Source organism: Cherax quadricarinatus, unplaced genomic scaffold, assembly GCF_038502225.1.
Source record: "Cherax quadricarinatus isolate ZL_2023a unplaced genomic scaffold, ASM3850222v1 Contig612, whole genome shotgun sequence".
Classification (NCBI taxonomy): Eukaryota; Metazoa; Arthropoda; class Malacostraca; order Decapoda; family Parastacidae; genus Cherax; species Cherax quadricarinatus.
Genome location: NW_027195638.1, coordinates 124,892 through 140,184, shown reverse-complemented (window position 1 = coordinate 140,184; position 15,293 = coordinate 124,892). Strand labels below are relative to the sequence as shown.

Genomic DNA, 15,293 nt, shown 5'->3' with positions numbered 1-15,293 from the left:
GTGAGGGCATACTATACTGGTAAAGTGGAGCTACATGCTGGTAGTTAAGTGAGGGACTATCTGGTAAGACATACTATACTGGTAGTTAAGGGAGGGCATACATGCAGTTAGGAGGGCATATATCTGGTAGTTAAGTGGGGCTGTATACTGGTAGTTGGGACATACTATACGGTAGTTGGGCTCTATGCTGTATTAAGTGAGGAGCATACTATACTGGTAGTTAAGTGAGGAGCATACTATACTGGTAGTTAAGTGAGGAGCATACTATGCTGGTAGTTAAGTGAGGAGCATACTATGCTGGTAGTTAAGTGAGGAGCATACTATGCTGGTAGTTAAGTGAGGAGCATACTATGCTGGTAGTTAAGTGAGGAGCATACTATACTGGTAGTTAAGTGAGGAGCATACTATGCTGGTAGTTAAGTGAGGAGCATACTATACTGGTAGTTAAGTGAGGAGCATACTATACTGGTAGTTAAGTGAGGAGCATACTATGCTGGTAGTTAAGTGAGGAGCATACTATACTGGTAGTTAAGTGAGGAGCATACTATACTGGTAGTTAAGTGAGGAGCATACTATACTGGTAGTTAAGTGAGGAGCATACTATACTGGTAGTTAAGTGAGGAGCATACTATACTGGTAGTTAAGTGAGGAGCATACTATACTGGTAGTTAAGTGAGGAGCATACTATACTGGTAGTTAAGTGAGGAGCATACTATACTGGTAGTTAAGTGAGGAGCATACTATACTGGTAGTTAAGTGAGGAGCATACTATACTGGTAGTTAAGTGAGGAGCATACTATACTGGTAGTTAAGTGAGGAGCATACTATACTGGTAGTTAAGTGAGGAGCATACTATACTGGTAGTTAAGTGAGGAGCATACTATACTGGTAGTTAAGTGAGGAGCATACTATACTGGTAGTTAAGTGAGGAGCATACTATACTGGTAGTTAAGTGAGGAGCATACTATACTGGAAAGTTAAGTGAGGAGCATACTATACTGGTAGTTAAGTGAGGAGCATACTATACTGGTAGTGGGTTTGTGTCAACCATCTCTAGATATTTTTTTAATGTCATCTTTGCACCATTTATAACATTTCTGGTATATTTTTAAATGTTTGTACAGTAGTGTACCGTATATAGTTTCTCCTCACTTAGCGACGCGCCCGTTTACCAATGGCTTGGACTTACGACAGGCTCTCTGACCAGTATGCATACCTAAATAATGTATATTAGAGCTGATTTCTTTTATTTTGTATAATACAATATACAGAACACTACTGTATAAATATTGAAAATTATACCATAAATGTTATAAATAGTGCAAAGGTGGCATTAAAACAATATCAAAGATGGTTGACACAAACCCACTACCATTATAATGTGCTCCTCTCTTAGTGATGAATTCATTTACCGATGTGGTCTTAGGGACAGAACTCCATTGTTATGTGAAGAAAGGCTGTACTGTAATAAACAGAATAAGAGAAAATCAGCTCTAACATACATTATTCAGGTTTGCACACTGGTTGGAGAGCTGGTCGTAAGTTCAAGTGGTTGGTAAACAAGTACATGTATGTCGCTAAGTGAGGAGAGACTGTACCTATTTACTTTTCAGTACTGGTATTTAGATACAGTAATTATATTAGTATTTACTTATTCAGTTACAGTAATTATTTATTAATTCACATTCAACTTATGATGGGTTCATCACAAGGTAACCCATGGTAAGTCAATGAGCACTTGTAAATACATTAGTTTCTGTGGAATTATCTAAATGTTTGTCTTTATTACTAGAAGCACTAGTGGAAGACTGATCATCATTACTGTGTGCTGTGTTTTGTTGTTGTTGAGGATGACCGGTCAGTCTCCTCACAAGACTGATCATCATCACTGTGAATGTGTTGTGCTAGTGTTGTTGTTGTTGTTGTTGTTGGGAACGACTGGCCAGTCTCCTCGGAAGAACACTCGAGCGCTGCTCACACTTAGGTACAACAACTCAAATTCTTGCTGGTAGTGTTGCAAGCGGGACAAGGTGAGTGCCAGAGTCTGTTGCAACTTGTCATCTACGCCACTCCCAGACTGTCGTTGTTGTTCAACCTGAAGTAAAACATTTATTACATGGGAAGTACAATGCCTGCACTCTGAAGGAGGGGTTTGAGATACTGGCAGTTTGGAGGGATATACATATTGTGTATTTTTATACGTATATACTTCTAAACTGTTGTATTCTGGGTACATCTACAAAAACAGTGATTATGTGTGAGTGAGGTGAAAGTGTTGGATGATGATGTGAGAGAGAGAGAGAGAGAGAGAGAGAGAGAGAGAGAGAGAGAGAGAGAGAGAGAGAGAGAGAGAGAGAGAGAGAGAGAGAGAGAGAGAGAGAGAGAGAGAGAGAGAGAACTGTGTCAAAACTGTCAGTGGTGACAATAAGGCAAGAGGAGGTGCATTTCCCTCTTAAATCGCTTGGCCAAGAAAAGGCTGTGGGCCCAGACAAGTTGAGCCCAAGATTGCTGAGAAGATGTGCAGACCAGCTAGCAGCACCTCTAACTTGCATCTTTCAGCACTGCCTAGTTCAGTGTAAATGGCCCTCTCTATGGAAAGAGGCAAATGTAGTCCCTGTTCACAAAAAGAAGAGCAGAGCAGAAATCAGCAACTACAGACCAGTGTCACTCCTGTCAATCACTGGTAAGATCCTTGAGACAATAATCTCAGGACAAATGACAGTTTTTTGACTATCACTCACTACTTTGTGATCATCAATATGGCTTCAGGAAAGGTTACTCTGCTGCTGATCTGTTGTTAAACCTCTCCACTAAGTGGCACCAGTCACTGGATGAATCCAAAGTCAGCTGTGTGGTAGCACTGGACATTGCTGGCGCTTTCGACCGGGTGTGGCACCAGGGCCTCTTAGCAAAACTTCAAACACTGGGAATTGCAGGCTCTACGCTGTCTCCTCAGTGATTACCTTCATGGTAGATCTCTAAGTGTAGTTCTCAATGGAACGGAATCAGCAAGACATCCTATTGGGGCAAGTGTTCCACAAGGAAGCGTGCTGGGATCATTGTTATGGAATGTCTACTTCAACGGCCTTCTTCATCTCATCCCAGAATCACATGCATATGCAGACAACTGCACACTGACATTCACTTATCCAAGAGAAGAAATGCCAGCTGCTCTAAGCTACATCAATCACCAGCTGAGAGCTATATCAGCTTGGGGAAATAGATGGCAAGTAACATTTGCACCTGAGAAAACGCAAATGATGATCGTTTCTAGGCACCATGATGGTAATGCTGGTGCAGTAGTAAGGATGAATGGGAGGATGTTGGCACCTGGAGAAGAAGTTGATATCCTTGGGGTGAAATTTGACTCCAAACTAACCATGAAGAACCATGTTGTATCTCGCATCTACTTGACAGTAGGGGTTGCAAGATTCTGTACGAGGCACAAGTACGCTCGCACCTTGAGTATGCTCCACTTTCTTGGTTTGCCTGCCCCCCCTCTCATCTGCGACTGCTTGACAGAGTAGAGAACAGAGCAAGACGTCTCATCTCTCACCTGGACCCATCCTTGATAGATCTGTCATTTCAGCAGTGCCTTCAACATAGGAGGGATGTGGGTGGCCTTACTGTTATGTACAAGGCCAATATTGTCAAAGTACCACACTTGGATCCACTTCGAGGACAGCGTGAAACAAGCTTTTATGCCACAAGATGGGCAGAAAGCAGCAACTTCACTCTGGCTGTACCCTTCTCCAGAACATCACTCCATCTGAGATCATATATACCCAGGATGACTCGAGTATGGAACACATTCGTACAGCATAATGATGTCAACGAGATAAAGTCAGTTGATTAAATGAAAATGCTGGCCCACAGATGGCTCCAATTTCATCCTGTTCCTTACCTGTTTGTCTCATAACAATAAAAATGCTTTCAAATGAGCTGATGTAGGTAACAGCTCTTAGCTTGCCAATAAAGTTAGGAATCCTTAACCTGTAAATAGCTTGTCAATAAAGCTAGGGATCCTTAACCTTGTCAAACCCTGTGTAAAAAAAAGAGAGAGAGACAGAGAGAGAGAGAGAGTATATATATTTATAAGCAGTCTCAATTTATTTGACAAATGTAATCTCATTAAGGAGGGTGCCTTATTGTTGCTGAAAGACTTTTTGATGCAAGGAACTGGAGCTACCCTTCCTTTCCTTCAAAAAAAAAAAAAAAAAAAAAAAATCTTATATTTCTTAGCATAGTATAAAATGTGTGGTTAACATGTAATAAAACATTGTTCAGCAGAAAGTAAGCCACTAACATGCATGAACATGTTGGGCAGACTAACATGCATGAACATGTTGGGCAGACTAACATGCATGAACATGTTGGGCAGACTAACATGCATGAACATGTTGGGCAGACTAACATGCATGAACATGTTGGGCAGACTAACATGCATGAACATGTTGGGCAGACTAATATGCATGAACATGTTGGGCAGACTAACATGCATGAACATGTTGGGCAGACTAACATGCATGAACATGTTGGGCAGACTAAGCCTAATGTTTATACACTACTTCAAACTAGACATAGGTTATGGAGTGCTAAATTTTTATTATGTAATACTATTACATAAAAAATTATAATTAATAAAATTTATAGTAGAGAGATACAAAAAAACATTGCAGTCAGCACAATTTCCAATAGCACAATTTTCAGTGTGAACTGATACTTTAAATTGATTTAGTAGTCTTAATTTAATTGGGATTTCTTAGTAGTTTCAAACTGGTTCTATGATTTCAGGAATTGTACAGTGATGGCATAGTTACAATGTACAGTGTTGGCAGAGTTACATTGTACAGTGTTGGCAGAGTTACATTGTACAGTGTTGGCATAGTTACATTGTACAGTGTTGGCATAGTTACATTGTACAGTGTTGGCATAGTTACATTGTACAGTGTTGGCATAGTTACATTGTACAGTGTTGGCAGAGTTACATTGTACAGTGTTGGCAGAGTTACATTGTACAGTGTTGGCATAGTTACATTGTACAGTGTTGGCAGAGTTACATTGTACAGTGTTGGCAGAGTTACATTGTACAGTGTTGGCATAGTTACATTGTACAGTGTTGGCATAGTTACATTGTACAGTGTTGGCATAGTTACATTGTACAGTGTTGGCAGAGTTACATTGTACAGTGTTGGCATAGTTACATTGTACAGTGTTGGCATAGTTACATTGTACAGTGTTGGCATAGTTACATTGTACAGTGTTGGCATAGTTACATTGTACAGTGTTGGCAGAGTTACATTGTACAGTGTTGGCATAGTTACATTGTACAGTGTTGCCATAGTTACATTTGGGAGATGAGGTGACTTTTAATTATAGTCCTAAATTGATTAGCAAACAGGCGACGTTTTGCTGGTTAGGGTAATGAATTCTAGATCTTGGTGCCCTTTAGTGTATTGCACTTTTGCATGGCTGAGACCAACATGGTGGACGTAGAAGAGAATTTTGTGCCTGTGTGTTCTGTTACAGATATCAAGGGGAAGTTTGAGAAGAGAGTATATATATTACCTGGAGTTTACCTGGAGAGAGTTACGGGGGTCAACGCCCCCGTAGCCCGGTCTGTGACAAGGTCTCCTGGTGGATCAGAGTCTGATCAACCAGGCTGTTGCTGTTGGCTGCACGCAAACCAACGTACGAGCCACAGCCCGGCTGGTCAGGAACTGACTTTAGGTGCTTGTCCAGTGCCAGCTTGAAGACTGCCAGGGGTCTGTTGGTAATCCCCCTTATGTATGCTGGCAGGCAGTTGAACAGTCTCGGGCCCCTGACACTTATTGTATGGTCTCTTAACGTGCTAGTGACACCCCTGCTTTTCATTGGGGGGATGTTGCATCGTCTGCCAAGTCTTTTGCTTTCGTAGTGAGTGATTTTCGTGTGCAAGTTCGGTACTAGTCCCTCTAGGATTTTCCAGGTGTATATAATCATGTATCTCTCCCGCCTGCGTTCCAGGGAATACAGGTTTAGGAACCTCAAGCGCTCCCAGTAATTGAGGTGTTTTATCTCCGTTATGCGCGCCGTGAAGGTTCTCTGTACATTTTCTAGGTCAGCAATTTCACCTGCCTTGAAAGGTGCTGTTAGTGTGCAGCAATATTCCAGCCTAGATAGAACAAGTGACCTGAAGAGTGTCATAGGCTTGGCCTCCCTAGTTTTGAAGGTTCTCATTATCCATCTTGTCATTTTTCTAGCAGATATGATTGATACAATGTTATGGTCCTTGAAGGTGAGATCCTCCGACATGATCACCCCCAGGTCTTTGACGTTGGTGTTTCGCTCTATTTTGTGGCCAGAATTTGTTTTGTACTCTGATGAAGATTTAATTTCCTCGTGTTTACCATATCTGAGTAACTGAAATTTCTCATCGTTTAACTTCATATCGTTTTCTGCAGCCCACTGAAAGATTTGGGTGATGTCCGCCTGGAGCCTTGCAGTGTCTGCAATGGAAGACACTGTCATGCAGATTCGGGTGTCATCTGCAAAGGAAGACACGGTGCTGTGGCTGACATCCTTGTCTATGTCGGATATGAGGATGAGGAACAAGATGGGAGCGAGTACTGTGCCTTGTGGAACAGAGCTTTTCACCGTAGCTGCCTCAGACTTTACTCTGTTGACGACTACTCTCTGTGTTCTGTTAGTGAGGAAATTATAGATCCATCGACCGACTTTTCCTGTTATTCCTTTAGCACGCATTTTGTGCGCTATTACGCCATGGTCACATTTGTCGAAGGCTTTTGCAAAGTCTGTACATATTACATCTGCATTCTTTTTGTCTTCTAGTGCATTTAGGACCTTGTCGTAGTGATCCAATAGCTGAGACAGACAGGAGCGACCTGTTCTAAACCCATGTTGCCCTGGGTTGTCTAACTGATGGGTTTCTAGATGGGTGGTGATCTTGCTTCTTAGGACCCTTTCAAAGATTTTTATGATATGGGATGTTAGTGCTTTTGGTCTGTAGTTCTTTGCTGTTGCTTTACTGCCCCCTTTGTGGAGTGGGGCTATGTCTGTTGTTTTTAGTAACTGTGGGATGACCCCCGTGTCCATGCTCCCTCTCCATAGGATGGAAAAGGCTCGTGATAGGGGCTTCTTGCAGTTCTTGATGAACACGGAGTTCCATGAGTCTGGCCCTGGGGCAGAGTGCATGGGCATATCCTTTATCGCCTGTTCGAAGTCATTTGGTGTCAGGATAACATCAGATAGGCTTGTGTTAATCAAATTTTGTGGCTCTCTCATAAAAAATTCATTTTGATCTTCGACTCTCAGTCTGGTTAGCGGCTTGCTAAAAACAGAGTCATATTGGGACTTGAGTAGCTCACTCATTTCCTTGCTGTCATTTGTGTAGGACCCATCTTGTTTAAGTAGGGGCCCAATACAGTGGACCCCCGGTTAACGATATTTTTTCACTCCAGAAGTATGTTCAGGTGCCAGTACTGACCGAATTTGTTCCCATAAGAAATATTGTGAAGTAGATTAGTCCATTTCAGACCCCCAAACATACACGTACAAACGCACTTACATAAATACACTTACATAATTGGTCACATTCGGAGGTAATCGTTATGCGGGGGTCCACTGTACTGGACGTTGTTCTCGACTTTGATTTGGCATAGGAGAAGAACTACTTTGGGTTTCTTTCGATTTCATTTATGGCTTTTAGTTCCTCCCGCGATTCCTGACTCCTATAAGATTCCTTTAGCTTAAGCTCGATGCTTGCTATTTCTCTGACCAGTGTCTCCCTACGCATTTCAGATATATTGACCTCTTTTAGCCGCTCTGTTATTCTTTTCTGTCGCCTGTAAAGGGAGCACCTGTCTCTTTCTATTTTACATCTACTCCTCCTTTTTCTTAGAGGAATAAGCCTTGTGCATACATCGAGTGCCACCAAGTTAATCTGTTCTAGGCATAAGTTGGGGTCTGTGTTGCTTAGTATATCTTCCCAGCTTATATCGGTTAGGACTTGGTTTACTTGGTCCCACTTTATGTTTTTGTTATTGAAGTTGAATTTGGTGAATGCTCCCTCGTGACTAGTCTCATTATGTCGGTCTGGGGCTCCACGCATACATGTCTGAACCTCAATTATGTTGTGATCTGAGTATATTGTTTTTGATATGGTGACATTTCTTAACAGATCATCATTGTTAGTGAAGATGAGGTCTAGTGTATTCTCCAGTCTAGTAGGCTCTATTATTTGCTGGTTTAAATTAAATTTTGTGCAGAGATTTAAAAGCTCATGTGAGTGTGAGTTTTCATCAGAGCTGCCTCCTGGTGTTATTACTGCAACAATATTATTTGCTATATTCCTCCATTTTAGGTGCCTTAAGTTGAAATCCCCCAGGAGCAAGATGTTGGGTGCAGGAGCTGGAAGATTTTCCAGACAGTGGTCAATTTTTAACAGCTGTTCCTGGAATTGCTGGGATGTTGCATCCGGAGGCTTGTAGACTACCACAATGACTAGGTTTTGGTTCTCGACCTTTACTGCTAAAACTTCCACTACATCATTTGAGGCATTAAGCAGTTCTGTGCAAACAAGTGATTCTGCAATGTACAGGCCAACCCCACCCCTTTTGCCTGTTAACTCTGTCACATCTGTATAGGTTGTAACCTGGGATCCATATTTCGTTGTCCAAGTAATCCTTAATGTGGGTCTCAAAGAAAGCCACGAACATTGCCTTTGCCTCTGCAAGCAGTCCACAGATGAAAGGTATTTTGTTGTTTGTTGCTGGCTTTAGACCCTGTATATTTGCAAAGAAGAATGTCATCGGACCGGTGGTATTGTTGGTACTGGGGGGGGGATATTTTTTTTCCGGCATTAGTATCTGTATCTGTTGGTTTGGAGTGGAGGCCATCGATTGTGGTTCCAATCCAGGAATGACTGGATTTGGTGTACGATTTCTGCCATTTCCTGCCAGTTTTTTTTCCTTCCTGGCACTAAAAAACCTCTCCCTCTTGAGTGGCTGTGGCTACCCAGGTTTTCCCATGGCCTGGATGTTTTGTATCTTTTTGTCCCCTTTAGATGGTGTGCCTGGCAATTTAAGTTATAGCACAGTCTTTCCTGTACTGAAGAGGTACACAGTTCAGGGTGAAAAAGCTTACAGGAAGGGAGTTTGCATTTTCCTGTTGTCATATGGGCATGGCATTTTCTAGGGTGGTCATAGTTGCATGTCCCGTCTGTTTTTCCAGATTTCCCATGCCTGCAGATATCAAGTGCATAGTATGTGCACAGGCTTGGTTTCCGTTTGCCTTGGGTTTCTGCGACTGTATTCCCTGTTGGTGCATGTTTCCCTGTCTTATTCCTATCCTCCCTAGAACCAACAATGGAGCTCCCACCAGTTGTTTTTGGTAATATATCCTCACTATTGCTAGTGGAGTCCTCTTGTTTGCTATTTCCTGTGGTATTTCTAGTTTGCAATATTGGTTTTATCTTATCTTTGACTACACTTGTTTCCCTACTACAGCTCCTGTTCCCTATGAGGTCATTTATATGTATTCCTTCTTGCATATAATTCCTGACTACCTGGACAAAATCTCCAGCTTCACCATTACTGTCTCCCAGGACAGCACCTCCAGCTTCACCATTACTGTCTCCCAGGATAGCATTATCAGCCCTACATTTACTACCAGGGCATCACCTCCAGCCTTACAGTTTCTGACTACATGACCAGTATCAAGGGCAGTACCATTCAGCCCAGACTTTTTATGTTCCCATCTGTTGTAGAAAGCTTCCAGGTTTTCTATGAAAGCAGCTTTGATGTTATCCTCTTTTAATACCCTTGTGATTTTAGTCCACAGATTTATCTCCTTTGGGCATACCCAAAAACACTTCCCTGTTTTAATACTGCTTGTAGCTAGTTCTTGGATATCTGCACAAGGGGCGTGACACCAATTTCCACAAAAATGACAATTTATCCATGTGGAAGCCCGTTTGTTTGATTTATTGCAGACTACACACAGCTTCATAATGATTTGAATGGTTGATTTACTGTAATTCTACTAGCAACCTCTTGAATACTCTATTAATAACCTCTTTAAGTAAAGCTCTAGCTATCTGTATTTCTATTTCTAACTGTACTTGTATATTGGACAGCTTACCGTGTACGTTCCTGATTTATATTTATTGTTTGTGTCTGATAAGGGCGCCTACAACCCCATCCGTTTACAGTCTGCTTTATTGTCCAACGAATCCGTTTGAAACCAGTCAAGGGTTCGGACCAGTCAAGGGTTCGGACCAGTCAAGGGTTCGGACCAGTTGAGGGTTCGGACCAGTCGATCTGATCTGATCAGTGGGTCACTTATTTAAAACATACTGGTCGGTGATTTGGGCTAACACATGAAGGATCTACTGGAAATTATCTACCCGAGTAATATGTGATTTGGAGTTTAATGTTCTATATATATAGCAGGCACAGTAACATGAGTGTATATTTTGCACATTAAGTTCAAACTCTTGAAGAGAAGAGGGGTGTGTTGTCTGGCACAATGAATGGGTGATCACACGCACAGCAGCTTTTTGCTGGGCTATTAATGATTTAAGGTGATTAGTCGCAGTTGATCCCCAAGCACAAATACCATAGGTAAGGCATAATTATAATAATAATAATACCATAGCTAGTGGTATAATCATAATAATAATAATATTTTATTTCAACGTGATACATGTTTCTACAAAGGAATATAATAGTTGAGTGTACATGCTAAAAGCCCCTTTATATGCAAAGCATTTCAGGCAAACTTAAAACTAACTTAAGATTATTAAGGCAATAACAGTACATATGGTCGTTTTGGAGACCTTGGCTATGTGCTGTATGTGGGTCTGATATTTAGGGTTGCAATAAAGGTGAATACCTAAAAATTTGCCATCAGTGTGTCTTGTAATAAGGGAACCATTGATCAATAAGTTGGATATTTAAAGCTCTGTTTCCAAACAGCATGTAGCATATTTTGTCTATATTGAGAGTGAGTTTGTTGGTCATCATCCATGTAGATATAAATGAGAAAGAGCAGAGGGACAAGGACACTGCCCTATGGTACTCCAATGGCTACAGGCTGAGTAGTCGTGATTACACCATTTGTGGAGACATACTGGTGTCTATTGATAAGATTTTAGATATTCAAGAGTATGTCCTCTGACCCCATGATGTTCAAGGTTAAGGTGCAAGATATTGTGGTCCACTATTATGGTAGTAGGTTGGTAGACAGCAACCACCCAGGGAAGTACTACCGTCCTGCCAGTTGACTGTGAAACAGAAACCTGTAACTGTTTTGAATGATGGTAGGATTGCTGGTGTCTTTTTCTGTCTCATAAACACGCTAGATAACAGAGATATCTTGCTACCCCTACTTACACTTCGGTCACACTTCACAGACACGCACGTGCATATATATATATATATACATGTACATACATCTAGGTTTTTCTCTTTTTTCTAAATAGCTCTTGTTCTTCTTGATTTTCTTCTATTGTTCATGGGAAAGTGGAAAAGAATCTTTCCTCCGTGAGCCATGCGTGTCGTATGAGGCGACTAAAATGCCGGGAGCGATGGGCTAGTAACCCCTCCTCCTGTAGACATTTACTAAAAAAGAGAAGAAGAAAAACTTTATAAAACTGGGATGCTTGAATGTGCGTGGATGTAGTGCGGGTGACAAGAAACAGATGATTGCTGATGTTATGAATGAAAAGAAGTTGGATGTCCTGGCCCTAAGGGAAACAAAGCTGAAGGGGGTAGGGGAGTTTTGGTGGTGGGAAATAAATGGGATTAAATCTGGAGTATCTGAGAGAGTTAGAGCTAAGGAAGGGTTAGCAGTAATGTTGAAGGATCAGTTATGGAAGGAGAAAAGAGAATATGAATGTGTAAATTCAAGGATTATGTGGATTAAAGTAAAGGTTGGATGCAAAAAGTGGGTCATAATAAGCGTGTATGCACCTGGAGAAGAGAGGAATGTAGAGGAGAGAGAGCTTGGGAGATAAGTGAATGTATAGGAACCTTTGCACCAAGTAAGAGATAAATTGTGGTAGGGGACCTGAATGCTAAAGTAAGAGAAACTTTTAGAGAGGGTGTGGTAGGTAAGTTTGGGGTGCCAGGTGTAAATGATAATGGGAGCCCTTTGATTGAACTTTATATAGAAAGGGGTTTAGTTATAGGTAATACATATTTTAAGAAAAAGAGGATAAATAAGTATACAAGATATGATGCAGGGCGAAATGACAGTAGTTTGTTGGATTATGTATTGGTAGATAAAAGACTGTTGAGTAAACTTCAGGATGTACATGTTTATAGAGGGGCCACAGATATATCAGATCACTTTTTAGTTGTAGCTACACTGAGAGTAAAAGGTAGAGGGGATACAAGGAGAATAGAAGCATCAGAGAAGAGAGAGGTGAAGGTTTATAAACTAAAAGAGGAGGCAGTTAGGGTAAGATATAAACAGCTATTGGAGGATAGATAGGCTAATGAGAGCATAGGCAATGGGGTCAAAGAGGTATGGAGTAGGTTTAAAAATGTAGTGTTAGAATGTTCAGCAGAAGTTTGTGGTTACAGGAAAGTGGGTGCGGGAGGGAAGAGGAGCGATTGACGGAATGATGATGTAAAGAGAGTAGTAAGGGAGAAAAAAAGTTAGCATATGAGAAGTTTTTACAAAGTAGAAGTGATGCAAGGGAAGAGTATATGGAGAAAAAGAGAGAGGTTAAGAGAGTGGTGAAGCAATATAAAAAGAGAGCAAATGAGAGAGTGGGTGAGATGTTATCAACAAATTTTGTTGAAAATAAGAAAAAGTTTTGGAGTGAGATTAACAAGTTAAGGAAGCCTAGAGAACAAATGGATTTGTCAGTTAAAAATAGGAGAGGAGAGTTATTAAATGGAGAGTTAGAGGTACTGGGAAGATGGAAGGAATATTTTAAGGAATTGTTAAATGTTGATGAAGATAGGGAAGCTGTGATTTCGTGTATAGGGCAAGGAGGAATAACATCTTGTAGGAGTGAGGAAGAGCCAGTTGTGAGTGTGGGGGAAGTTCGTGAGGCAGTAGGCAAAATGAAACGGGGTAAGGCAGCTGGGATTGATGGGATAAAGATAGAAATGTTAAAAGCAGGTGGGGATATAGTTTTGGAGTGGTTGGTGTTATTATTTAATAAATGTATGGAAGAGGGTAAGGTACCTAGGGATTGGCAGAGAGCATGCATAGTTCCTTTGTATAAAGGCAAAGGGGACAAAAGAGAGTGCAAAAATTATAGGGGGATAAGTCTGTAGGTAGTAGGTTGGTAGACAGCAACCACCCAGGGAAGTACTACCGTCCTGCCAGATGACTGTGAAACAAAAACCTGTAACTGTTTTGCATGATGGTAGGATTGCTGGTTTCTTTTTCTGTCTCATAAACACGCTAAGATAACAGGGATATCTTGCTACTCCTACTTACACTTTGGTCACACTTCACAGACACGCACATGCATATATATATATACATACATCTAGGTTTTTCTCTTTTTTCTAAATAGCTCTTGTTCTTTTTTATTTCTTCTATTGTCCATGGGGAAGTGGAAAAGAATCTTTCCTCCGTAAGCCATGCGTGTCGTATGAGGCGACTAAAATGCCGGGAGCAATGGGCTAGTAACCCCTTCTCCTGTATACAATTACTAAAAAAAGAGAAGAAGAAAAACTTTATAAAACTGGGTTGCTTAAATGTGCGTGGATGTAGTGCGGATGACAAGAAACAGATGATTGCTGATGTTATGAATGAAAAGAAGTTGGATGTCCTGGCCCTAAGCGAAACAAAGCTGAAGGGGGTAGGAGAGTTTCAGTGGGGGGAAATAAATGGGATTAAATCTGGAGTATCTGAGAGAGTTAGAGCAAAGGAAGGGGTAGCAGTAATGTTAAATGATCAGTTATGGAAGGAGAAAAGAGAATATGAATGTGTAAATTCAAGAATTATGTGGATTAAAGTAAAGGTTGGATGCGAGAAGTGGGTCATAATAAGCGTGTATGCACCTGGAGAAGAGAGGAATGCAGAGGAGAGAGAGAGATTTTGGGAGATGTTAAGTGAATGTATAGGAGCCTTTGAACCAAGTGAGAGAGTAATTGTGGTAGGGGACTTGAATGCTAAAGTAGGAGAAACTTTTAGAGAGGGTGTGGTAGGTAAGTTTGGGGTGCCAGGTGTAAATGATAATGGGAGCCCTTTGATTGAACTTTGTATAGAAAGGGGTTTAGTTATAGGTAATACATATTTTAAGAAAAAGAGGATAAATAAGTATACACGATATGATGTAGGGCGAAATGACAGTAGTTTGTTGGATTATGTATTGGTAGATAAAAGACTGTTGAGTAGACTTCAGGATGTACATGTTTATAGAGGGGCCACAGATATATCAGATCACTTTCTAGTTGTAGCTATACTGAGAGTAAAAGGTAGATGGGATACAAGGAGAATAGAAGCATCAGGGAAGAGAGAGGTGAAGGTTTATAAACTAAAAGAGGAGGCAGTTAGGGTAAGATATAAACAGCTATTGGAGGATAGATGGGCTAATGAGAGCATAGGCAATGGGGTCGAAGAGGTATGGGGTAGGTTTAAAAATGTAGTGTTAGAGTGTTCAGCAGAAGTTTGTGGTTACAGGAAAGTGGGTGCAGGAGGGAAGAGGAGCGATTGGTGGAATGATGATGTAAAGAGAGTAGTAAGGGAGAAAAAGTTAGCATATGAGAAGTTTTTACAAAGTAGAAGTGATGCAAGGAGGGAAGAGTATATGGAGAAAAAGAGAGAAGTTAAGAGAGTGGTGAAGCAATGTAAAAAGAGAGCAAATGAGAGAGTGGGTGAGATGTTATCAACAAATTTTGTTGAAAATAAGAAAAAGTTTTGGAGTGAGATTAACAAGTTAAGAAAGCCTAGAGAACAAATGGATTTGTCAGTTAAAAATAGGAGAGGAGAGTTATTAAATGGAGAGTTAGAGGTATTGGGAAGATGGAAGGAATATTTTGAGGAATTGTTAAATGTTGATGAAGATAGGGAAGCTGTGATTTCGTGTATAGGGCAAGGAGGAATAACATCTTGTAGGAGTGAGGAAGAGCCAGTTGTGAGTGTGGGGGAAGTTCGTGAGGCAATAGGTAAAATGAAAGGGGGTAAGGCAGCCGGGATTGATGGGATAAAGATAGAAATGTTAAAAGCAGGTGGGGATATAGTTTTGGAGTGGTTGGTGCAATTATTTAATAAATGTATGGAAGAGGGTAAGGTACCTAGGGATTGGCAGAGAGCATGCATAGTTC

General features: G+C 41.0%; 1 protein-coding gene across 1 annotated transcript in view; it reads right to left on the bottom strand.

Moving 5' to 3' along the window:
- Positions 1 to 1,634: 1,634 nt before the first annotated feature.
- The window catches only part of LOC128700448 (WASH complex subunit 4-like), a 121,467-nt gene continuing 107,808 nt past the window's right edge, over positions 1,635 to 15,293 (bottom strand). Inside the window, exon 6 of the mRNA XM_070080571.1 lies at positions 1,635 to 2,095. Coding sequence (XP_069936672.1) covers positions 1,886 to 2,095 — 210 coding nt within the window. The 3' untranslated portion in view covers positions 1,635 to 1,885. The remainder of the gene's footprint in view (positions 2,096 to 15,293) is intronic.